Here is a 24,636-nt window from a genome sequence, read left to right on the forward strand (position 1 = left end):
GCGCGTCTCCAGATGTCGGCGGCGGCTCCTCTTGGCTCGGTCGTATCGGTGGTGTGGCGGGTCGGGTGGAGCGCCAGCAGCCCCCAACTGCTGGTCGCCGCCCTTCCCGCCCGTTGCGCGTCTCCAGATGTCGGCGGCGGCTCCTCTTGGCTCGGTCGTATCGGTGGTGTGGCGGGTCGGGTGGAGCGCCAGCAGCCCCCAACTGCTGGTCGCCGCCCTTCCCGCCCGCTGCGCTGCCTCTCCAGGTGTCGGCGCGCGGCCCTCTTGGCTCGGTCGTATCGGTGGTGTGGCGGGTCGGGTGGAGCGCCAGCAGCCCCCAACTGCTGGTCGCCGCCCTTCCCGCCCGTTGCGCGTCTCCCAGATGTCGGCGGCGGCTCCTCTTGGCTCGGTCGTATCGGGTGGTGTGGCGGGTCGGGTGGAGCGCCAGCAGCCCCCAACTGCTGGTCGCCGCCCTTCCCGCCCGCTGCGCCTCCAGGTGTCGGCGGCGGCTCCTCTTGGCTCGGTCGTATCGGTGGTGTGGCGGGTCGGGTGGAGCGCCAGCAGCCCCCAACTGCTGGTCGCCGCCCTTCCCGCCCGTTGCGCGCCTCCAGATGTCGGCGGCGGCTCCTCTTGGCTCGGTCGTATCGGTGGTGTGGCGGGTCGGGTGGAGCGCCAGCAGCCCCCAACTGCTGGTCGCCGCCCTTCCCGCCCGCTGCGCGTCTCCAGATGTCGGCGGCGGCTCCTCTTGGCTCGGTCGTATCGGTGGTGTGGCGGGTCGGGTGGAGCGGCCAGCAGCCCCCAACTGCTGGTCGCCGCCCTTCCCGCCCGTTGCGCGTCTCCAGATGTCGGCGGCGGCTCCTCTTGGCTCGGTCGTCGGTGGTGGTGTGGCGGGTCGGGTGGAGCGCCAGCAGCCCCCAACTGCTGGTCGCCGCCCTTCCCGCCCGTTGCGCGTCTCCAGAGGTGTCGGCGGCTCCTCTTGGCTCGGTCGTATCGGTGGTGTGGCGGGTCGGGTGGAGCGGCCAGCAGCCCCCAACTGCTGGTCGCCGCCCTTCCCGCCCATTGCGCGCGTCTCCAGATGTCGGCGGCGGCTCCTCTTGGCTCGGTCGTATCGGTGGTGTGGCGGGTCGGGTGGAGCGGCCAGCAGCCCCCAACTGCTGGTCGCCGCCCTTCCTGCCCGTTGCGCGTCTCCAGATGTCGGCGGCTCCTCCTCTTGGCTCGGTCGTATCGGTGGTGTGGCGGGTCGGGTGGAGCGCCAGCAGCCCCCAACTGCTGGTCGCCGCCCTTCCCGCCCGCTGCGCTCTCCAGGTGTCGGCGGCGCGCTCCTCTTGGCTCGGTCGTATCGGTGGTGTGGCGGGTCGGGTGGAGCGCCAGCAGCCCCCAACTGCTGGTCGCCGCCCTTCCCGCCCGTTGCGCGCCTCCAGATGTCGGCGGCGGCTCCTCTTGGCTCGGTCGTATCGGTGGTGTGGCAGGTCGGGTGGAGCGCCAGCAGCCCCCAACTGCTGGTCGCCGCCCTTCCCGCCCGTTGCGCGTCTCCAGATGTCGGCGGCGGCTCCTCTTGGCTCGGTCGTATCGGTGGTGTGGCGGGTCGGGTGGAGCGCCAGCAGCCCCCAACTGCTGGTCGCTCGCCCTTCCCGCCCGTTGCGCGTCTCCAGAGATGTCGGCGGCGGCTCCTCCTGGCTCGGTCGTATCGGTGGTGTGGCGGGTCGGGTGGAGCGCCAGCAGCCCCCAACTGCTGGTCGCCGCCCTTCCCGCCCGCTGCGCGTCTCCAGGTGTCGGCGGCGGCTCCTCTTGGCTTGGTCGTATCGGTGGTGGGCGGGTCGGGTGGAGCGCCAGCAGCCCCCAACTGCTGGTCGCCGCCCTTCCCGCCCGTTGCGCGCCTCCAGATGTCGGCGGCGGCTCCTCTTGGCTCGGTCGTATCGGTGGTGTTGCAGGTCGGGTGGAGCGGCCAGCAGCCCCAACTGCTGGTCGCCGCCCTTCCCGCCCGTTGCGCGTCTCCAGGTGTTGGGCGGCGCTCCTCTTGGCTCGGTCGTATCGGGTGGTGTGGCAGGTCGGGTGGAGCGCCCAGCAGCCCCAACTGCTGGTCGCCGCCCTTCCCGCCCGTTGCGCGTCTCCAGATGTCGGCGGCGCTCCTCTTGGCTCGGTCGTATCGGTGGTGTGGCGGGTCGGGTGGAGCGCCAGCAGCCCCCAACTGCTGGTCGCTCCCCCTTCCCGCCTGTTGCGCGTCTCCAGGTGTCGGTGGCGGCTCCTCTTGGCTTGGTCGTATCGGTGGTGTGGCGGGTCGGGTGGAGCGCCAGCAGCCCCCAACTGCTGGTCGCCGCCCTTCCCGCCCGCTGCGCGTCTCCAGATGTCGGCGGCGGCTCCTCTTGGCTCGGTCGATCGGGTGGTGTGGCGGGTCGGGTGGAGCGCCAGCAGCCCCCAACTGCTGGTCGCCGCCCTTCCCGCCCGTTGCGCGTCTCCAGATGTCGGCGGCGGCTCCTCTTGGCTCGGTCGTATCGGTGGTGTGGCGGGTCGGGTGGAGCGCCAGCAGCCCCCAACTGCTGGTCGCCGCCCTTCCCGCCCGTTGCGCGCGTCCAGATGTCGGCGGCGGCTCCTCTTGGCTCGGTCGTATCGGTGGTGTGGCGGGTCGGGTGGAGCGGCCAGCAGCCCCCAACTGCTGGTCGCCGCCCTTCCCGCCCGCTGCGCGCCTCCAGAGGTCGGCGGCGGCTCCTCTTGGCTCGGTCGTATCGGTGGTGTGGCGGGTCGGGTGGAGCGCCAGCAGCCCCCAACTGCTGGTCGCCGCCCTTCCCGCCCGTTGCGCGTCTCCAGATGTCGGCGGCGGCTCCTCTTGGCTCGGTCGTATCGGTGGTGTGGCGGGTCGGGTGGAGCGCCAGCAGCCCCAACTGCTGGTCGCCGCCCTTCCCGCCCGTTGCGCCGTCTCCAGATGTCGGCGGCGGCTCCTCTGGCTCGGTCGTATCGGTGGTGTGGCGGGTCGGGTGGAGCGGCCAGCAGCCCCCAACTGCTGGTCGCCGCCCTTCCCGCCCGCTGCGCGTCTCCAGATGTCGGCGGCGGCTCCTCTTGGCTCGGTCGTATCGGTGGTGTGGCAGGTCGGTGGAGCGCCAGCAGCCCCCAACTGCTGGTCGCCGCCCTTCCCGCCCGTTGCGCGTCTCCAGATGTCGGCGGCGGCTCCTCTTGGCTTGGTCGTATCGGTGGTGTGGCGGGTCGGGTGGAGCGCCAGCAGCCCCAAACTGCTGGTCGCTCACCCTTCCCGCCCGTTGCGCATCTCCAGATGTCGGCGGCGGCTCCTCTTGGCTCGGTCGATCGGTGGTGTGGCGGGTCGGGTGGAGCGCCAGCAGCCCCCAACTGCTGGTCGCCGCCCTTCCCGCCCGTTGCGCGTCTCCAGGTGTCGGCGGCGGCTCCTCTTGGCTCCGTCGTGATCGGTGGTGTGGCGGGTCGGGTGGAGCGCCAGCAGCCCCCAACTGCTGGTCGCCGCCCTTCCCGCCTGTTGCGCGTCTCCAGATGTCGGCGGCGGCTCCTCTTGGCTCGGTCGTATCGGTGGTGTGGCGGGTCGGGTGGAGCGGCCAGCAGCCCCCAACTGCTGGTCGCCGCCCTTCCCGCCCGTTGCGCCGTCTCCAGGTGTCGGCGGCGGCTCCTCTTGGCTCGGTCGTATCGGTGGTGTGGCGGGTCGGGTGGAGCGCCAGCAGCCCCCAACTGCTGGTCGCCGCCCTTCCCGCCCGTTGCGCGTCTCCAGATGTCGGCGGCGGCTCCTCTTGGCTCGGTCGTATCGGTGGTGTGGCGGGTCGGGTGGAGCGGCCAGCAGCCCCCAACTGCTGGTCGCTCGCCCTTCCCGCCTGTTGCGCGTCTCCAGGTGTCGGCGGCGGCTCCTCTTGGCTCGGTCGTATCGGTGGTGTGGCGGGTCGGGTGGAGCGGCCAGCAGCCCCCAACTGCTGGTCGCCGCCCTTCCCGCCCTTTGCGCGTCTCCAGATGTCGGCGGCGGCTCCTCTGGCTCGGTCGTATCGGTGGTGTGGCGGGTCGGGTGGAGCGGCCAGCAGCCCCAACTGCTGGTCGCCGCCCTTCCCGCCCGCTTGCGCGTCTCCAGATGTCGGCGGCGGCTCCTCTTGGCTCGGTCGTATCGGTGGTGTGGCAGGTCGGGTGGAGCGCCAGCAGCCCCCAACTGCTGGTCGCCGCCCTTCCCGCCTGTTGCGCGTCTCCAGGTGTTGGCGGCGGCTCCTCTTGGCTTGGTCGTATCGGTGGTGTGGCGGGTCGGGTGGAGCGCCAGCAGCCCCAACTGCTGGTCGCCGCCCTTCCCGCCCGTTGCGCTGTCTCCAGATGTCGGCGGCGGCCTCCTCTGGCTCGGTCGTATCGGTGGTGTGGCGGGTCGGGTGGAGCGCCAGCAGCCCCCAACTGCTGGTCGCCGCCCTTCCCGCCCGTTGCGCGTCTCCAGATGTCGGCGGCGGCTCCTCTTGGCTCGGTCGTATCGGTGGTGTGGCGGGTCGGGTGGAGCGGCCAGCAGCCCCCAACTGCTGGTCGCCGCCCTTCCCGCCCGCTGCGCGTCTCCAGGTGTCGGCGGCGGCGGCCTCTTGGCTCGGTCGATCGGTGGTGTGGCGGGTCGGGTGGAGCGCCAGCAGCCCCCAACTGCTGGTCGCTCGCCCTTCCCGCCCGTTGCGCGTCTCTGTCCAGCTCCTCTTGGCTTGGTCGTATCGGTGGTGTGGCGGGTCGGGTGGAGCGCCAGCAGCCCCCAACTGCTGGTCGCCACCCTCCCGCCCGTTGCTTGTCTCCAGATGTCGGCGGCGGCTCCTCTTGGCTCGGTCGTATCGGGTGGTGTGGCGGGTCGGGTGGAGCGCCAGCAGCCCCAACTGCTGGTCGCCGCCCTTCCCGCCCGTTGCGCGTCTCCAGGTGTCGGCGGCGGCTCCTCTTGGCTCGGTCGTATCGGTGGTGTGGCGGGTCGGGTGGAGCGCCAGCAGCCCCCAACTGCTGGTCGCCGCCCTTCCCCTCCTGTTGCGCGTCTCCAGATGTCGGCGGCGGCTCCTCTTGGCTCGGGTCGTATCGGTGGTGTGGCGGGTCGGGTGGAGCGCCAGCAGCCCCCAACTGCTGGTCGCCGCCCTTCCCGCCCGTTGCGCGTCTCCAGGTGTCGGCGGCGGCTCCTCTTGGCTCGGTCGTATCGGTGGTGTGGCGGGTCGGGTGGAGCGCCAGCAGCCCCCAACTGCTGGTCGCCGCCCTTCCCGCCCGTTGCGCGTCTCCAGATGTCGGCGGCGGCTCCTCTTGGCTCGGTCGTATCGGTGGTGTGGCTGGGTCGGGTGGAGCGCCAGCAGCCCCCAACTGCTGGTCGCCGCCCTTCCCGCCCGTTGCGCGTCTCCAGGTGTCGGCGGCGGCTCCTCTTGGCTCGGTCGTATCGGTGGTGTGGCGGGTCGGGTGGAGCGCCAGCAGCCCCCAACTGCTGGTCGCCGCCCTTCCCGCCCGTTTGCGCTGTCTCCAGATGTCGGCGGCGGCTCCTCTTGGCTCGGTCGTATCGGTGGTGTGGCGGGTCGGGTGGAGCGGCCAGCAGCCCCAACTGCTGGTCGCCGCCCTTCCCGCCCGTTGCGCGCCTCCAGGTGTCGGGCGGCGGCTCCTCTTGGCTCCGTCGAGTATCGGTGGTGTGGCGGGTCGGGTGGAGCGCCAGCAGCCCCCAACTGCTGGTCGCCGCCCTTCCCGCCCGTTGCGCGTCTCCAGGTGTCGGCGGCGGCTCCTCTTGGCTCGGTCGTATCGGTGGTGTGGCGGGTCGGGTGGAGCGCCAGCAGCCCCAACTGCTGGTCGCTCGCCCTTCCCGCCCGCTGCGCGCCTCCAGGTGTCGGCGGCGGCTCCTCTTGGCTTGGTCGTATCGGTGGTGTGGCGGGTCGGGTGGAGCGCCAGCAGCCCCCAACTGCTGGTCGCCGCCCTTCCCGCCCGTTGCGCGTCTCCAGATGTCGGCGGCGGCTCCTCTTGGCTCGGTCGTGACTCGGTGGTGTGGCAGGTCGGGTGGAGCGCCAGCAGCCCCCAACTGCTGGTCGCCGCCCTTCCCGCCCGTTGCGCGTCTCCAGATGTCGGCGGCGGCTCCTCTTGGCTCGGTCGTATCGGTGGTGTGGCGGGTCGGGTGGAGCGGCCAGCAGCCCCCAACTGCTGGTCGCCGCCCTTCCCGCCCATTGCGCGTCTCCAGATGTCGGCGGCGGCTCCTCTTGGCTCGGTCGTATCGGTGGTGTGGCGGGTCGGGTGGAGCGGCCAGCAGCCCCCAACTGCTGGTCGCCGCCCTTCCCGCCGTTGCGCGTCTCCAGATGTCGGCGGCGGCTCCTCTTGGCTCGGTCGTATCGGTGGTGTGGCGGGTCGGGTGGAGCGCCAGCAGCCCCCAACTGCTGGTCGCCGCCCTTCCCGCCCGTTGCGCGTCTCCAGGTGTCGGCGGCGGCTCCCTCTTGGCTCGGTCGTATCGGTGGTGTGGCGGGTCGGGTGGAGCGCCAGCAGCCCCCAACTGCTGGTCGCCGCCCTTCCCGCCCGTTGCGCGTCTCCAGATGTCGGCGGCGGCTCCTCTTGGCTCGGTCGTATCGGTGGTGTGGCGGGTCGGGTGGAGCGCCAGCAGCCCCAACTGCTGGTCGCCGCCCTTCCCGCCCGTTGCGCGTCTCCAGGTGTCGGCGGCGGCTCCTCTTGGCTCGGTCGTGACGGTGGTGTGGCGGGTCGGGTGGAGCGCCAGCAGCCCCAACTGCTGGTCGCCGCCCTTCCCGCCCGTTGCGCTGCGTCTCCAGATGTCGGCGGCGGCTCCTCTTGGCTCGGTCGTATCGGTGGTGTGGCGGGTCGGGTGGAGCGCCCAGCAGCCCCCAACTGCTGGTCGCCGCCCTTCCCGCCCGTTGCGCGTCTCCAGATGTCGGCGGCGGCTCCTCTTGGCTCGGTCGTATCGGTGGTGTGGCGGGTCGGGTGGAGCGCCAGCAGCCCCAACTGCTGGTCGCCGCCCTTCCCGCCCGTTGCGCGTCTCCAGATGTCGGCGGCGGCTCCTCTTGGCTTGGTCGTATCGGTGGTGTGGCGGTCGGGTGGAGCGCCAGCAGCCCCCAACTGCTGGTCGCCGCCCTTCCCGCCCGTTGCGCGTCTCCAGATGTCGGCGGCGGCTCCTCTTGGCTCGGTCGTATCGGTGGTGTGGCGGGTCGGGTGGAGCGCCAGCAGCCCCCAACTGCTGGTCGCCGCCCTTCCCGCCCGCTGCGCGTCTCCAGATGTCGGCGGCGGCGGCTCCTCTTGGCTCGGTCGTATCGGGTGGTGTGGCGGGTCGGGTGGAGCGCCAGCAGCCCCCAACTGCTGGTCGCCGCCCTTCCCGCCCGTTGCGCGTCTCCAGATGTCGGCGGCGGCTCCTCTTGGCTCGGTCGTATCGGTGGTGTGGCGGGTCGGGTGGAGCGCCAGCAGCCCCCAACTGCTGGTCGCCGCCCTTCCCGCCCGTTGCGCTGCCTCCAGGTGTCGGCGGCGGCCCTCTTGGCTCGGTCGATCGGTGGTGTGGCGGGTCGGTGGAGCGCCAGCAGCCCCCAACTGCTGGTCGCGCCGCCTTCCCGCCCGCTGCGCGTCTCCAGATGTCGGGCGGCGGCTCCTCTTGGCTCGGTCGTATCGGTGGTGTGGCGGGTCGGGTGGAGCGCCAGCAGCCCCCAACTGCTGGTCGCTCGCCCTTCCCGCCCGTTGCGCGTCTCCAGATGTCGGCGGCGGCTCCTCTTGGCTCGGTCGTATCGGTGGTGTGGCGGGTCGGGTGGAGCGCCAGCAGCCCCCAACTGCTGGTCGCCGCCCTTCCCGCCCGTTGCGCGTCTCCAGATGTCGGCGGCGGCTCCTCTTGGCTCGGTCGTATCGGTGGTGTGGCGGGTCGGGTGGAGCGCCAGCAGCCCCCAACTGCTGGTCGCCGCCCTTCCCGCCCGTTGCGCGTCTCCAGGTGTCGGCGGCGGCTCCTCTTGGCTTGGTCGTATCGGTGGTGTGGCGGGTCGGGTGGAGCGGCCAGCAGCCCCCAACTGCTGGTCGCCGCCCTTCCCGCCCGTTGCGCGTCTCCAGATGTCGGCGGCGGCTCCTCTTGGCTCGGTCGTATCGGGTGGTGTGGCGGGTCGGGTGGAGCGCCAGCAGCCCCCAACTGCTGGTCGCCGCCCTTCCCGCCCGTTGCGCGTCTCCAGGTGTCGGGCGGCGGCTCCTCTTGGCTCGGTCGTATCGGTGGTGTGGCGGTCGGGTGGAGCGCCAGCAGCCCCCAACTGCTGGTCGCCGCCCTTCCCGCCCGTTGCGCTGTCTCCAGATGTCGGCGGCGGCTCCTCTTGGCTCGGTCGTATCGGTGGTGTGGCGGGTCGGGTGGAGCGCCAGCAGCCCCCAACTGCTGGTCGCCGCCCTTCCCGCCTGTTGCGCGTCTCTCCAGGTGTCGGCGGCGGCTCCTCTTGGCTTGGTCGTATCGGTGGTGTGGCGGGTCGGGTGGAGCGCCCAGCAGCCCCCAACTGCTGGTCGCTCGCCCTTCCCGCCCGTTGCGCGTCTCCAGATGTCGGGCGGCGGCTCCTCTTGGCTCGGTCGTATCGGTGGTGTGGCGGGTCGGGTGGAGCGGCCAGCAGCCCCCAACTGCTGGTCGCCGCCCTTCCCCGCCGTTGCGCGTCTCCAGATGTCGGCGGCGGCTCCTCTTGGCTCAGTCGTATCGGTGGTGTGGCGGGTTGGGTGGAGCGCCAGCAGCCCCAACTGCTGGTCGCCGCCCTTCCCGCCCGTTGCGCGTCTCCAGGTGTCGGCGGCGGCTCCTCTTGGCTTGGTCGTATCGGTGGTGTGGCGGGTCGGGTGGAGCGCCAGCAGCCCCCAACTGCTGGTCGCCGCCCTTCCCGCCCGTTGCGCGTCTCCAGATGTCGGGCGGCGGCTCCTCTGGCTCGGTCGATCGGTGGTGTGGCGGGTTGGGTGGAGCGCCAGCAGCCCCCAACTGCTGGTCGCCGCCCTTCCCGCCCGTTGCGCGTCTCCAGGTGTCGGCGGCGGCTCCTCTTGGCTTGGTCGTATCGGTGGTGTGGCGGGTCGGGTGGAGCGCCAGCAGCCCCCAACTGCTGGTCGCCGCCCTTCCCGCCCGTTGCGCGTCTCCAGGTGTCGGCGGCGGCTCCTCTTGGCTTGGTCGTATCGGTGGTGTGGCGGGTTGGGTGGAGCGCCAGCAGCCCCCAACTGCTGGTCGCCGCCCTTCCCGCCGTTGCGCGTCTCCAGATGTCGGCGGCGGCTCCTCTTGGCTCGGTCGTATCGGGTGGTGTGGCGGGTCGGGTGGAGCGCCAGCAGCCCCCAACTGCTGGTCGCCGCCCTTCCCGCCCGTTGCGCGCCTCCAGGTGTCGGGCGGCGGCTCCTCTTGGCTTGGTCGTATCGGTGGTGTGGCGGGTTGGGTGGAGCGCCAGCAGCCCCCAACTGCTGGTCGCCGCCCTTCCCGCCCGTTGCGCTGCGTCTCCAGGTGTCGGCGGCGGCTCCTCTTGGCTTGGTCGTATCGGTGGTGTGGCGGGTTGGGTGGAGCGCCAGCAGCCCCCAACTGCTGGTCGCCGCCCTTCCCGCCCGTTGCGTCCTCCAGATGTCGGCGGCGGCTCCTCTTGGCTCGGTCGTATCGGTGGTGTGGCGGGTCGGGTGGAGCGGCCAGCAGCCCCCAACTGCTGGTCGCCGCCCTTCCCGCCCGTTGCGCGTCTCCAGGTGTCGGCGGCGGCTCCTCTTGGCTTGGTCGTATCGGTGGTGTGGCGGGTCGGGTGGAGCGCCAGCAGCCCCCAACTGCTGGTCGCCGCCCTTCCCGCCCGTTGCGCGTCTCCAGATGTCGGCGGCGGCTCCTCTTGGCTTGGTCGTATCGGTGGTGTGGCGGGTCGGGTGGAGCGCCAGCAGCCCCCAACTGCTGGTCGCCGCCCTTCCCGCCCGTTGCGCGTCTCCAGATGTCGGCGGCGGCTCCTCTTGGCTTGGTCGTATCGGTGGTGTGGCGGGTCGGGTGGAGCGCCAGCAGCCCCCAACTGCTGGTCGCCGCCCTTCCCGCCCGTTGCGCGTCTCCAGATGTCGGCGGCGGCTCCTCTTGGCTCGGTCGTATCGGTGGTGTGGCGGGTTGGGTGGAGCGCCAGCAGCCCCCAACTGCTGGTCGCCGCCCTTCCCGCCCGTTGCGCGTCTCCAGGTGTCGGCGGCGGCTCCTCTTGGCTCGGTCGTATCGGTGGTGTGGCGGGTCGGGTGGAGCGCCAGCAGCCCCCAACTGCTGGTCGCCGCCTCGCCCTTCCCGCCGTTGCGCGTCCAGATGTCGGCGGCGGCTCCTCTTGGCTTGGTCGATCGGTGGTGTGGCGGGTCGGGTGGAGCGGCCAGCAGCCCCCAACTGCTGGTCGCCGCCCTTCCCGCCCGTTGCGCGTCTCCAGATGTCGGCGGCGGCTCCTCTTGGCTCGGTCGTATCGGTGGTGTGGCGGGTCGGGTGGAGCGGCCAGCAGCCCCCAACTGCTGGTCGCCGCCCTTCCCGCCCGTTGCGCGTCTCCAGGTGTCGGCGGCGGCTCCTCTTGGCTTGGTCGTATCGGTGGTGTGGCGGGTCGGGTGGAGCGCCAGCAGCCCCCAACTGCTGGTCGCCGCCCTTCCCGCCCGTTGCGCGTCTCCAGATGTCGGCGGCGGCTCCTCTTGGCTTGGTCGACGGTGGTGTGGCGGGTCGGGTGGAGCGCCAGCAGCCCCAACTGCTGGTCGCCGCCCTTCCCCGCCCGTTGCGCGTCTCCAGATGTCGGGCGGCGCTCCTCTTGGCTCGGTCGTATCGGTGGTGTGGCGGGTCGGGTGGAGCGCCAGCAGCCCCCAACTGCTGGTCGCCGCCCTTCCCGCCCGTTGCGTGTCTCCAGGTGTCGGGCGGCGGCTCCTCTTGGCTTGGTCGTATCGGTGGTGTGGCGGGTTGGGTGGAGCGGCCAGCAGCCCCAACTGCTGGTCGCCGCCCTTCCCGCCCGTTGCGCGTCTCCAGGTGTCGGCGGCGGCTCCTCTTGGCTTGGTCGTATCGGTGGTGTGGCGGGTTGGGTGGAGCGCCAGCAGCCCCAACTGCTGGTCGCCGCCCTTCCCCCCGTTGCGCGTCTCCAGATGTCGGCGGCGGCTCCTCTTGGCTTGGTCGTATCGGTGGTGTGGCGGGTCGGGTGGAGCGCCAGCAGCCCCCAACTGCTGGTCGCCGCCCTTCCCGCCCGTTGCGCGTCTCCAGATGTCGGCGGCGGCTCCTCTTGGCTCGGTCGTATCGGTGGTGTGGAGGGTCGGGTGGAGCGGCCAGCAGCCCCCAACTGCTGGTCGCCGCCCTTCCCGCCCGTTGCGCGTCTCCAGGTGTCGGCGGCGGCTCCTCTTGGCTTGGTCGTGATCGGTGGTGTGGCGGGTCGGGTGGAGCGCCAGCAGCCCCCAACTGCTGGTCGCCGCCCTTCCCGCCCGTTGCGGCGTCTCCAGGTGTCGGCGGCGGCTCCTCTTGGCTTGGTCGTATCGGTGGTGTGGCGGGTTGGGTGGAGCGCCAGCAGCCCCCAACTGCTGGTCGCCGCCCTTCCCGCCGTTGCTGCGCTCTCCAGGTGTCGGCGGCGGCTCCTCTTGGCTTGGTCGATCGGTGGTGTGGCGGGTTGGGTGGAGCGCCAGCAGCCCCAACTGCTGGTCGCTCGCCCTTCCCGCCCGTTGCGCGTCTCCAGATGTCGGCGGCGGCTCCTCTTGGCTCGGTCGGGGTGGTGTGGCGGGTCGGGTGGAGCGCCAGCAGCCCCCAACTGCTGGTCGCCGCCCTTCCCACCCGCTTGCCGTCTCCAGGTGTCGGCGGCGGCTCCTCTTGGCTCGGGTCGTATCGGTGGTGTGGCGGGTTGGGTGGAGCGCCAGCAGCCCCCAACTGCTGGTCGCCGCTCCTTCCCGCCCGTTGCGCGTCTCCAGGTGTCGGCGGCGGCTCCTCTTGGCTTGGTCGTCGTCGGGTGGTGTGGCGGGTTGGGTGGAGCGCCAGCAGCCCCCAACTGCTGGTCGCCGCCCTTCCCGCCCGTTGCGCGTCTCCAGATGTCGGCGGCGGCTCCTCTTGGCTCGGTCGTATCGGTGGTGTGGCGGGTCGGGTGGAGCGCCAGCAGCCCCCAACTGCTGGTCGCCGCCCTTCCCGCCCGTTGCGCGTCTCCAGGTGTCGGCGGCGGCTCCTCTTGGCTTGGTCGTATCGGTGGTGTGGCGGGTCGGGTGGAGCGCCAGCAGCCCCCAACTGCTGGTCGCCGCCCTTCCCGCCCGTTGCGCGTCTCCAGATGTCGGCGGCGGCTCCTCTTGGCTCGGTCGTATCGGTGGTGTGGCGGGTCGGGTGGAGCGGCCAGCAGCCCCCAACTGCTGGTCGCCGCCCTTCCCGCCCGTTGCTTCGTCTCCAGGTGTCGGCGGCGGCTCCTCTTGGCTTGGTCGTATCGGTGGTGTGGCGGGTCGGGTGGAGCGCCAGCAGCCCCCAACTGCTGGTCGCCGCCCTTCCCCCCCGTTGCGCGTCTCCAGGTGTCGGCGGCGGCTCCTCTTGGCTTGGTCGTATCGGTGGTGTGGCGGGTCGGGTGGAGCGCCAGCAGCCCCCAACTGCTGGTCGCCGCCCTTCCCGCCCGTTGCGCGTCTCCAGATGTCGGCGGCGGCTCCTCTTGGCTCGGTCGTATCGGTGGTGTGGCGGGTCGGGTGGAGCGCCAGCAGCCCCCAACTGCTGGTCGCCGCCCTTCCCGCCCGTTGCGCGTCTCCAGATGTCGGCGGCGGCTCCTCTTGGCTTGGTCGTATCGGTGGTGTGGCGGGTCGGGTGGAGCGGCCAGCAGCCCCCAACTGCTGGTCGCCGCCCTTCCCGCCCGTTGCGGCGTCTCCAGATGTCGGCGGCGGCTCCTCTTGGCTTGGTCGTATCGGTGGTGTGGCGGGTCGGGTGGAGCGCCAGCAGCCCCCAACTGCTGGTCGCCGCCCTTCCCGCCCGTTGCGCGTCTCCAGATGTCGGCGGCGGCTCCTCTTGGCTCGGGTCGTGACGGGTGGTGTGGCGGGTCGGGTGGAGCGCCAGCAGCCCCCAACTGCTGGTCGCTCGCCCTTCCCGCCCGTTGCGCGTCTCCAGGTGTCGGCGGCGGCTCCTCTTGGCTTGGTCGATCGGTGGTGGTGGCGGGTTGGGTGGAGCGGCCAGCAGCCCCAACTGCTGGTCGCCGCCCTTCCCGCCCGTTGCGCGCGTCTCCAGGTGTCGGCGGCGGCGCTCCTCTTGGCTTGGTCGTATCGGTGGTGTGGCGGGTTGGGTGGAGCGCCAGCAGCCCCCAACTGCTGGTCGCCGCCCTTCCCGCCCGTTGCGCGTCTCCAGATGTCGGGCGGCGGCTCCTCTTGGCTCGGTCGTATCGGTGGTGTGGCGGGTCGGGTGGAGCGCCAGCAGCCCCAACTGCTGGTCGCCGCCCTTCCCGCCCGTTGCTCGTCTCCAGATGTCGGCGGCGGCTCCTCTTGGCTCGGTCGTATCGGTGGTGTGGCGGGTTGGGTGGAGCGCCAGCAGCCCCCAACTGCTGGTCGCCGCCCTTCCCGCCCGTTGCCGCCTCCAGATGTCGGCGGCGGCTCCTCTTGGCTTGGTCGTATCGGTGGTGTGGCGGGTTGGGTGGAGCGCCAGCAGCCCCCAACTGCTGGTCGCCGCCCTTCCCGCCCGTTGCGCGTCTCCAGGTGTCGGCGGCGGCTCCTCTTGGCTTGGTCGATCGGTGGTGTGGCGGGTTGGGTGGAGCGGCCAGCAGCCCCAACTGCTGGTCGCCGCCCTTCCCGCCCGTTGCGCGTCTCCAGGTGTCGGCGGCGGCTCCTCTGGCTTGGTCGTATCGGTGGTGTGGCGGGTTGGGTGGAGCGCCAGCAGCCCCCAACTGCTGGTCGCCGCCCTTCCCGCCCGTTGCGCGTCTCCAGATGTCGGCGGCGGCTCCTCTTGGCTCGGTCGATCGGTGGTGTGGCGGGTTGGGTGGAGCGGCCAGCAGCCCCCAACTGCTGGTCGCCGCCCTTCCCACCCGTTGCGCGTCTCCAGATGTCGGCGGCGGCTCCTCTTGGCTTGGTCGTATCGGTGGTGTGGCGGGTCGGGTGGAGCGCCAGCAGCCCCCAACTGCTGGTCGCCGCCCTTCCGCCCGTTGCGCGTCTCCAGATGTCGGCGGCGGCTCCTCTTGGCTTGGTCGTATCGGTGGTGTGGCGGGTCGGGTGGAGCGGCCAGCAGCCCCCAACTGCTGGTCGCCGCCCTTCCCGCCGTTGCGCGTCTCCAGATGTCGGCGGCGGCTCCTCTTGGCTCGGTCGTATCGGTGGTGTGGCGGGTTGGGTGGAGCGCCAGCAGCCCCCAACTGCTGGTCGCCGCGCCCTTCCCGCCCGTTGCGCGCGTCTCCAGATGTGTCGGCGGCGGCTCCTCCTCTTGGCTCGGTCGTATCGGTGGTGTGGCGGGTTGGGTGGAGCGGCCAGCAGCCCCCAACTGCTGGTCGCCGCCCTTCCCGCCCGTTGCGGCGTCTCCAGATGTCGGCGGCGGCTCCTCTTGGCTCGGTCGATCGGTGGTGTGGCGGGTTGGGTGGAGCGCCAGCAGCCCCCAACTGCTGGTCGCCGCCCTTCCCGCCTGTTGCGCGTCTCCAGGTGTCGGCGGCGGCTCCTATTGGCTCGGTCGTATCGGTGGTGTGGCGGGTTTGGGTGGAGCGCCAGCAGCCCCCAACTGCTGGTCGCTCGCCCTTCCCGCCCGTTGCGCGTCTCCAGATGTCGGCGGCGGCTCCTATTGGCTTGGTCGTACGGGTGGTGTGGCGGGTTGGGTGGAGCGCCAGCAGCCCCAACTGCTGGTCGCCGCCCTTCCCGCCCGTTGCGCGTCTCCAGATGTCGGCGGCGGCTCCTCTTGGCTCGGTCGTATCGGTGGTGTGGCGGGTTGGGTGGAGCGCCAGCAGCCCCCAACTGCTGGTCGCCGCCCTTCCCCCCGTTGCGCGTCTCCAGGTGTCGGCGGCAGCTCCTCTTGTCTTGGTCGTATCGGTGGTGTGGCGGGTCGGGTGGAGCGGCCAGCAGCCCCCCAACTGCTGGTCGCTCGCCCTTCCCGCCCGTTGCGTGTCTCAAGGTGTTGTCGGCGGCTCATCTCGGCTCAGACAAATAGAATAATATGGGTTAGAAACAAGGATGAGGAAAAAAAATTCAGAAATGAATAGGAACACTTCAAGTACTCACAAAATCTTGCATACTCTTACACCCACCCTCCTCCTCCTACCTACCTATCCTACCCTCTCCCTCCTTCCTACCTACCTATCCACCCCTCACATACACCCCTTGCATACACACAAACAATTGAGCGCGCTCACATACCACTCACTCACATACACATTTACACATACTTGCACAGGAAACTCTACGTCCATGCTCACTATTGCCCTCTTAATTGGAGTGGTGATTAGCCGACGAGAGTCAGCACGCCCGAACGCTTGTTACAGCGCCGTATTTAGTCCGTTAGGGGCGTGGAGTAGTTCCTGGTCACCACTTTAAGAGGGGCAAAATAATGAGCAGGAGCAAAGTTACTAATGCTTGATTCATGAGGATCGTGTTCCCTTCTTTCTGTTTCTCTTATCCACGGGATCTCTGCCCTGTTCGCACTGGCAAACTTTCTTTTCCCCAATCCCAACCTTGTTTCCTGAACTGCAGCTTTCAAGTGCGTCGACCCTTTGCTTAACAACTCTTGGTGGTTGATGTATACCTTAGTTTTTGAATATGCCCTCTGGTGATTTCTGAAGACGGGTAGGAGGAGGAGAAAGATTCAGGCTTCAAGTCCAGCTTCGAGGAGCTTCACAGGACCTCTTGTTAGTGTTATATGTGAAGGATCTTGGCCCCGAATCCAGCTTCATCGGGGCTTCAGAAGACCTCGCGTTAGTATAGTAATAAACTGAAGACGTGAAGGATTCTGGCTGAGAGAGAGAGAGAGGGGTCGGTGGCCTGATGCGTCTTCTCCACTGCCTTCTATCCAAGGCATCATCCTCCACCAAACCTCTTCTCTCCCTATCTTCCTTCACTTTATCTCGCCACATAATTCTCCGTCTTCCTCTCGATCTTCTTCCTCTAACAGGTTCTCTAAAGACTCCTGCCACTCTCCAGCCCTTCTCTGTAGGTCCTCCTCATCCTCAGCAATAATGACCAGATCAACAGCGTAGAACAATTCCCACAGCACTTCATTCCTGATCTCAACACATCCATGACCAGCACAAACAAAAATGGTGTAATCCAACACTAACTTCAAAGTTTTCTGTTTTCTCAACTGCTAATATTACTTTTGTGCTCGTTCTCTGACATACCGTCTCGATCAGCCTTGTCAACTTTTCTGGGTCTTTCCTCTTCCTCAAACACCAAAACGCCACTTCTCCTTTCTCCATGTCTATAAATGCACAATAAAGCTCCTGGTTTCCCTCTAGCCTCTTTTCATGTAGCTGTCTTACTATGAAGATGACCTCCACCGTTCCTCTTCCTCTCATGAATCCATCGTGCTGTTTCCCGATCTTTACAATTTCTCTTCATCTCTCATCCAGTATCCTCTCTAAAACTTTCAATCCATGCCCTGTTAGTTTAATTCCTCTGAGGTTACCGAACTCCATGGCATCTCCCTTCTGCCTGCATAAATATACCATTAGACTCTCCTCTCAGTCCCTTGGCGTTTCTTCCTCTTCCCATATAGCTTTTAATGAATCCAGCATCCATTTCTCCTCCTCTGTACCTAGCAATTTGATAATTTCAGTTTGGAGCTCTAATGGAACTGGTGCTCTCTTCACGGAATGATTGCAGGTGAATGGCATAAGTTTTCGATAAATGTTTTTATCATTCTTTAAATCTGTGAAAGTGATGTGTAATGAGATAGTCTCTTTAATCGTAAGGGAAAATAGCAAAAATTATTATTATTATTATTATTGAACCAAACAAAAACTTCTTTCAGTTTTCTTCTGAAGATGGAAAGAGAAACCCCACAAGATTCTTGTGTATAACTTGTTTACTGGTAAATATTTACATATTATACTTTGATCTCGAGCACGTTCAGGTCCTAACTGTGACCCTTTTTCAAGAGATGATTGCTGGGCCTTGAACCAGCCTGACCACCTCATCTCTTGAAAAAGGGTCACAGTTAGGACCTGAACGTGCTCGAGATCAAAGTAATATGTAAATATTTACCAGTAAACAAGTTATACACAAGAATCTTGTGTGTTTCTCTTTCCATTATTATTATTATTATTCCACGAGGGGATGAAGCACTTAATACTGCTTCTTGGATATGTCAAAAATATACATTTCATGTGCATCAAAATGCCTCTAAAATTGGTAAAATACACAAACCCCCCAGCTGTAGGGGCTTGTTGCCGCTCCTTAATAAATTTCTGGTTACGTCCCTGAATCTATCCAAGTTATAATGTCTATTCAGGTTATGCTGTCTATCCAATCTAAGCTGTCTATTCAGGCTAGGCTGTCTATTCAGGTGAAGATGTCTATTCAGGTTAGGATGTCTATTCAGGTTAAGCAGTCTATTGAGGTTAGGATGTCTATTCAGGGCAGGGTGTTTATTCAGGTCAGAGTGTCTATTCAGGTTAGGATGTCTGTTCAGGTTAGGATGTCTATTCAGGTTAGGATGACTATTCAGGTTAAGCAGTCTACTGAGGTTAGGATGTCTATTCAGGTTAGGATGTCTGTTCAGATTAGGATGTTTATTCAGGTTAGGATGTCTTCAGATTAGGATGTCTGTTCAGATTAGGATGCTTATTCAGGTTTGGATGTCTTCAGATTAGGATGTCTATTCAGGTTAGGATGACTATTCAGGTTAAGCAGTCTATTGAGGTTAGGATGTCTATTCAGGCTAGATAGGATGTCTATTCAGGTCAGGGTGTTTATTCAGGTCAGGGTGTCTATTCAGGTTAGGATGTCTATTCAGGTTAAGCAGTCTATTAAGGTTAGGATGTCTGTTCAGGTTAGGATGTTTGTTCAGATTAGGATGTTTATTCAGGTTAGGATGTCTTCAGATTAGGATGTCTATTCAGGTTAGGATGTCTATTCAGATTAGGATGTTTATTCAGGTTAGGATGTCTTCAGGTTAGGTTGTCTATTCAGGTTAGGGTGTCTATCCAGGCTAAGCTGTCTATTGAGGTTAGGATGTCTGTTCAGGTTAGGATGTCTATTCAGGTCAGGGTGTTTATTTAGGTCAGGGTGTCTATCAAGGTTAGGATGTTTGTTCAGGTTAGGATGTCTATTCAGGTTAGGATGTCTGTTCAGATTAGGATGTTTATTCAGTTTAGGATGTCTTCAGATTAGGATGTCTATTCAGGTTAGGATGTCTATTCAGGTTAGGATGTCTATTCAGGTTAGGGTGTCTATCCAGGCTAAGCTGTCTATTGAGGTTAGGATGTCTATTCAGGTTAAGATGTCTATTCAGGTCAGGGTGTCTATTCAGGTTAGGATGTCTGTTCAGGTTAGAATGTCTATTCAGGACAGGGTGTTTATTCAGGTTAGGATGTCTATTCAGGTTAGGATGTCCATTCAGGTTAGGGTGTCTATCCAATCTAAGCTGTCTATTCAGGTTAGGCTGTGTATGCAGGTTTGCGGCTTTCAGTTTCACTCTGAAGAATTTTCTTTCCTGAGACCTCATATATAATATACATCTCATATTTTCCGTGAATAGATCAACCATCATTCTCACACTGTCTGTAGTCTGTCCACTTCCAGTGTCTGTTCTGGGTTTCCTTAAGTCATATACTTGTATATATATTATATATATATATATATATATATATATATATATATACATACGTATATATGTTTGTGTCTGTCTTTGCATGCACGCTGCGCCCATGTCCTCGCTTGCATTTACTAATACATAACCCTGTTTATCAGGTAATGGACTGCGCAGGATTGCACTTGGAAGGGATAACATATTATTACCATATTGTAGTCGACAAAAGACTAGTGCAATTTTATTACAGCCGCTCGCCGCCCCCTTTTATCGAGAGAGAGAGAGAGAGAGAGAGAGAGAGAGAGAGAGAGAGAGAGAGAGAGAGAGAAAGTTAAGTATATCTTAGTTTAACCAGACCACTGAGTTGATTAAGCTCTCCTAGGGCTGGCCCGAAGGATTAGACTTATTTTACGTGGCTAAGAGCCAATTGGTTACCTAGCAACGGAACCTACAGCTTATTGTGGAATCCGAACCACATTATGACGAGAAATGAACTTCTTCTATCACCAGAAATAAATTCTTCTAATTCTTCACTGGCCAGCCAGAGACTCGAACGCTGGGCCAACAGCGTGCTAGCCGAGAGCTCTAGCCACCCCTCCAATGAAGAACCGGAGAGAGAGAGAGAGAGAGAGAGAGAGAACGAAAAGCCACTGCAAAAACTTGTCGACTCAATCACCGAGATTGGATTAGGGTATGAATCGAAAGGAAAGAAAAATAACAAGAAATAGGGGCAGTGACAGAGGAAGCCATTGGGCCATTCGTGAGATTTGCCGAAAGGGTCCTTGTAGGACCTGAAGGAACATGCCCCCCTCCTCCTTCCCCCGTTCCGAATTTTATGCCTCCATAAAGACACATCAATAAATTCCTCCCCAGTTTCCTTTGTCTCTCTTAGTTCTTTGTTCAACAGACGAGAGAGAGAGAGAGAGAGAGGACAGCATAAAGTCTTGAGAGAGAGAGAGAGAGAGAGGAGGACAGCATAAAGTCTTGAGAGAGAGAGAGAGTGTCTTTTTGCAGATCGAACAAGAAAAGAAATTTTGGAAACTAATTTTTATAAGTGGTGCTCACCGAAAAAAAAATGTCTTTGTTTTTCTTTCTTTCTTCCTTTACTTTTCAAGTACCTTTCTTGTTAATGAAAACCGCCATCATCAGGAAATGATTGATGTTGATTGATTCGTTACCATCTTCCTGCATAGGAGAGAATTTCTTCTTTTCGTCCTTTCTGTTGAAGATGTCAATCACAGAAATTATCTCTATTGAAAAGACTGATCAACTTTTGGGACGTTTCTTACCCTGGACATTCTGAAGTCATTTGAATCAAATCTTAATTATAATAAAGCTCTAAGATATAAAAATTATTTAATATGCATTTTCACAGACAAAAAAAAATTCTCTTTATATTTTATCTATGATGGAGACTTGACCTGACTCTCGAAACAATTTTGTTCTCTCTCTCTCTCTCTAGAATTAGAGGAATTTATTTTTGGTGATAGAAATTCATTTCTCGCTATAATGTGGTTCGGATTCCACAATAAGCTGTAGGTCCAATTGCTAGGTAACCAATTGGTTCTTATACATGTAAAATAAATCTAATCCTTCGGGCCAGGCCTAGGAGAGCTGAACTGAAAAAAGATAAAAATATACATATGACAAAAGCAGATAAATCAGGCGCTCTTGTAATTTTAAATAAAAGTGAATACATAGAGAAAATGGAAAATATTTTGGGTGATGATAGCACATATAAAGAATTAAATAAGAACCCGTTAGACAATGTGAACAGTGGTTTCAATAGGAAAGTGAAAAACCTGTTAAAAGGTAACGAAAGCCTTATAAAGTTGTGTGACCTCTCCATCGCTACCATACATGTATGGTACAATAAAAACTCACAAAACAAACTTTCCTGCCAGGCCAACTATCAGTTCAGTTGGTTCCACATCTTACAAGCTAGCGAAGTAACTAGTAGATATTCTCAACCCATTAGTAGGTACCATCTCAAATGCTAATATCACGAATAATGTGGACCTGATAAACAAACTAAATAGTGTACAGATTAATAGTGCATCCAGGCTTGTAAGTTTTGATGTATCACTGTTCACAAAGGTGCCAGTTGATGATCTGATGGAGTTTTTAATCTGAATTATTAGAGAATACACAGCTGGATATCCCATTTTCAAAAAGTACTTTAACTGAACTCATTAAATTATGCGTGAAAGAATGTAAATTTGAATTTAATGGTAAATTTTACTCACAAAATTTTGGCATGGCAATTGGGAAACCCTCTATCCCCAGTGTTAAGTAACATATACATGGAATTTTTTGAAAAGAAAATATTAAGCAACATAATCCCACGCAATGTAACGTGGTTTAGGTATGTTGACGACATAATTTGTGTATGGCCAGGGAACCAAGATGCAAATAACTTTTTTGTCAAGTTAAATCAATTAGTACCATCAATTAAATTCACTATGGAAATGGAAAATGATGGGTGCTTACCCTTTTTGGATGTCCTCATACGAAGAAATAGTAGTGGGTTTAAATATAGTGTGTATAGAAAACCCACTAATATTTCTTCTTATGTGCATTTCTATTCCGGACAAAGCAATAAGGTTAAAAAATCAGTGTTTTCATCTATGTTTTTAAGAGCATTGCGGGTATGTAGCCCTGAATTTATTGATGAGGAAATAGATAAGATTAGGAATGCAGGCAAGAGATTGAAATATCCTGACAGTGTATTAAACAGCGCACTTGATGCGGCATAAAAGACTATGTATCAAAACCAAAAAGAACCTTACACACACAAAAAATTTGATTGTACTGCCTTATAATAATAATATGAAAGATATCCCCCATCTTCTTAAGAATTTTGGTGTTAATGTCGCATTTAAGAACAATAAAACAATGAAAAATGTACTTATCAAGAACTTCCCTGACAATACTAAAAGGTGTGTATATAAAATTCCATGTAAGTCTTGTGACAACTTTTATATTGGCCAAACGGGGAAAGCACTGGAAAAAAGAATTGAACAGCATAAGAAATGTGTGAGATATGCACAGGGGAACAGCGGTATTTTTGTACATGTTGGTGAAAACACTCATGCTATCAACTGGAAAGGGGCAAGAAGGATTGTATATTCTTAATAATGAACTGGAAAGGAGTATCATTGAATCTAGCTTTATAAAAGAAAGTTACAACCATAATATGAATATCAGTCAAGGGATGTATAAACTTGATCCTTTAATATCAAAAGAAATTTGTACATTGTTTAGATTTTAAGGCAGGCACTAGAGATGTATGAATATAGGATTATCATATTTGTAAACACAGTACAGGGGCAGTAGTGCTAATGAGTTTCCAAACTCCGCCTCCCTGACATCTGTCAGGTGTGGATCTGAGGTCGCCTAAGGTCGGTATGTTTTTCAGTATTGTCCCCTGAGAGTATATTGTGATTTTTAGCCAAATGAGTTTTGAAGGCCACTCCTACCTCGACACTGACCGGTGGGTGGATACGTAGTCTCTAACGGTTGTGTATGTTCGTCTGTACTGTTCCTGTAGTATATATATTTGTGACCTCTTATACTCTGTATCAGTCCTTCGTCAATGGCTTGGAAATAAAGTCGAAACCGGTCAGGACCTACACCCCGTCTCTTATTTTTCACCTGTGGTAATGTGTGATTTATATATACAGTATATATATATACACCTTATTCACTAATGAATGCAATATTGTACATTGTACAGTACAGTAAGGAGATAAAACGAACTGGAGAGACCTCTTGAGTAACAGCCTGGCTTTATCAAAGACACGATTAGAGGTAGAAAGTTTAGTACGCTATCTAATGTTATTTTCATATCTAAACCATGTGAATGTTTTCAGGGAGCGTTTCCTTCAATACACTGTGATTGAATAAACGATCATGGCGTAAAATATAGGAGTTACAGGATAATAATTTAAAGAAAATAATTTTGAAAGTAATTTAGATTTTTTATATGGGTATTACACGTTTCTGTAGCTAAATTTTATAGATATTATTAAAATGGAGAGGACGTGCCATTAATTATTGCTGAAGGAAACCTTTCAAAAGAAAAGATCCACAAAAAGTAATTTGTTGTATTAGGCCTCAACAGATCGCTCATTATGTGTGACGCTGATAAATTTCATTAACATTACAACAGAGAATTAGCCAAAGTAGGTAAATCTTTTTGTTGAACCTTCATCTTGTGTTAGAGATGTCAAACTCTTGCCAGTCAATGATCAAATTGTCGTGCATGTGTCATATTTGATGATTTTGATTTAGTAGTTCGACAAGTCATGTAGGTTGCCATGAAAAACAAAAATCTGCTTAAATTGTCGCCATTCCTTCAAAAACGGTTAAATCTGGCCATTTTCTTATCATTTTGATGTGATTCTAGCGAATTTGATATTCACTTCCATTCCATCGAAACGTTTGGTTAACTTCCCAAAGTATATATCGGGACCTCCACTGGGAAACCCCAGTTAGTAGGCTGTATGGTATAACCAGTTATTTACAGTGGAAATAAATACGTATTCATCAGAGTCACATACAGTGCGGTACAGCTCTGATGAAGAGGTTTTCTTTAGCCATGTTTCCTGCAAGTTGTTTTCTCCTAATACACTTATTTTGTCATTATATTATTTTTTATTTTCTACTTTAATGATGGGACATTATTCATTGTTTTGCATTATGAGTAAAGCACTAAACAACTAAAGGAGATTCTGTGTATTCTTTTGCATTGATTTACTTTTGCCTGTTTTTTAACATTTTTTTTAAACTTTGTCTTGAATGCTGTAAAAATCACTATAATGTAGTGATAAACTTTGTCTTGAATGCTGTAAAAATCACTATACTATAGTGATAAACTTTGTCTTGAATGCTGTAAAAATCACTTATACAGCACTGTACAGTTATCTGTATTTAAAATCAGTAAAATCTTTACATCCTAAAAAATTATTTATGGGAGTATAATAGTTACAGTATATGCTTAGTATTCATATTTGTATTAGAAACAGTTCTACCTGGATTATGGTAATAGGATAGGTCACCCTCACTGCTTACCTTTGCTGTAAATAAAATAGTGCAGCACAGTATTTGTTTTGTTATGTTCCATATTATTGTTATTGTTTTTTCCTTTGTTTGCAGTGGAAGGAGGAGAGAAAAAAAAGGAATCATTGCAGCTTACTGATTTGCCCTGGGATGATGTTATTTTCCGACATATATTTCCAAGATTATCTGCTATGGACCTCTGTCGTTTACGGAGTGTTTGTCAAGGATTTCGTGAACTTCACATCCACTACATGGCGTCATGTACTAATTTAGATTTGTCAAAATGTAAAATGACAAATGAAGTGTTCCAAAAGGTATGGTTTGACTCTTTCTTGAATGTTAATTTCCTGTAAGTAAAATTCTTGATGGTATGAGCTTAGAAGTGTGTTAGAAATATTAAGTTTGCATTTTGTAAAACAAACTTTTTCATACAAACTCAGACATGATACTGTACCCACATGCACAGTCTCAGCTCTGTCCATAGACATCTATCCAACAGAAGAATAGTGATTGCTCATGTGCGTGAATTATAGACCTTTCATTAGGAACTCATTGCTCTCCTAACTTTTTGTATAAGTGATACTAAAAAGTGATAATGAGGGGATGGGAGGTGGGTAATCCATATATAAATGATGGGCGTGTTTGAAACTTTTTTGTTACAAAACTTCATTTTGTTTCATCACCACTCCATTGATTGATCATGTTGTGCCAAATTGCAGTTTAGGAAGAGGTCTAGAAGCTGAGGAGTCCCAGATTTTTTGTTAAAATCTGATGGATCCAGAAGAGCACAGAAGGTTTTTGTATGAGTCAGATACCAAGTGATCTCAAGGGTTACTGTATCAGTGAAACACCCAGAGAGTAACACAGGTGGTTTACACTGTATTTGAAAAGTTGTGGAAAAGAGTAGACACCAACTAACCATTGAAGTTAGAAGTATATGAACATGATTCTGGAAGACTACATCTCTAGGTGATGGATGACTTGTAGATGAAGGGAGTATCAGGAAGAAAATGATTGTATTGCTTCTCTCACTGCTG

General features: G+C 58.6%; 1 protein-coding gene across 4 annotated transcripts in view; it reads left to right on the forward strand.

The window, feature by feature from the left end:
* Positions 1-24,636, forward strand: part of LOC136835616 (F-box/LRR-repeat protein 15-like) — a 47,795-nt gene that overhangs the window by 17,488 nt on the left and 5,671 nt on the right. For 2 of the 4 annotated variants that reach the window (XM_067099379.1, XM_067099378.1), the window contains exons 1-2: positions 22,610-22,722; positions 23,696-23,913. In XM_067099379.1, coding sequence (XP_066955480.1) covers position 22,722; positions 23,696-23,913 — 219 coding nt within the window. In that variant the 5' untranslated portion in view covers positions 22,610-22,721. Of the gene's footprint in view, positions 1-22,609; positions 22,727-23,695; positions 23,914-24,636 lie in introns of those variants that run through there. The other 2 variants (XM_067099381.1, XM_067099380.1) reach the window with 2 other exon arrangements.

This window comes from Macrobrachium rosenbergii, chromosome 55, assembly GCF_040412425.1.
Source record: "Macrobrachium rosenbergii isolate ZJJX-2024 chromosome 55, ASM4041242v1, whole genome shotgun sequence".
NCBI classification, from domain to species: domain Eukaryota; kingdom Metazoa; phylum Arthropoda; class Malacostraca; order Decapoda; family Palaemonidae; genus Macrobrachium; species Macrobrachium rosenbergii.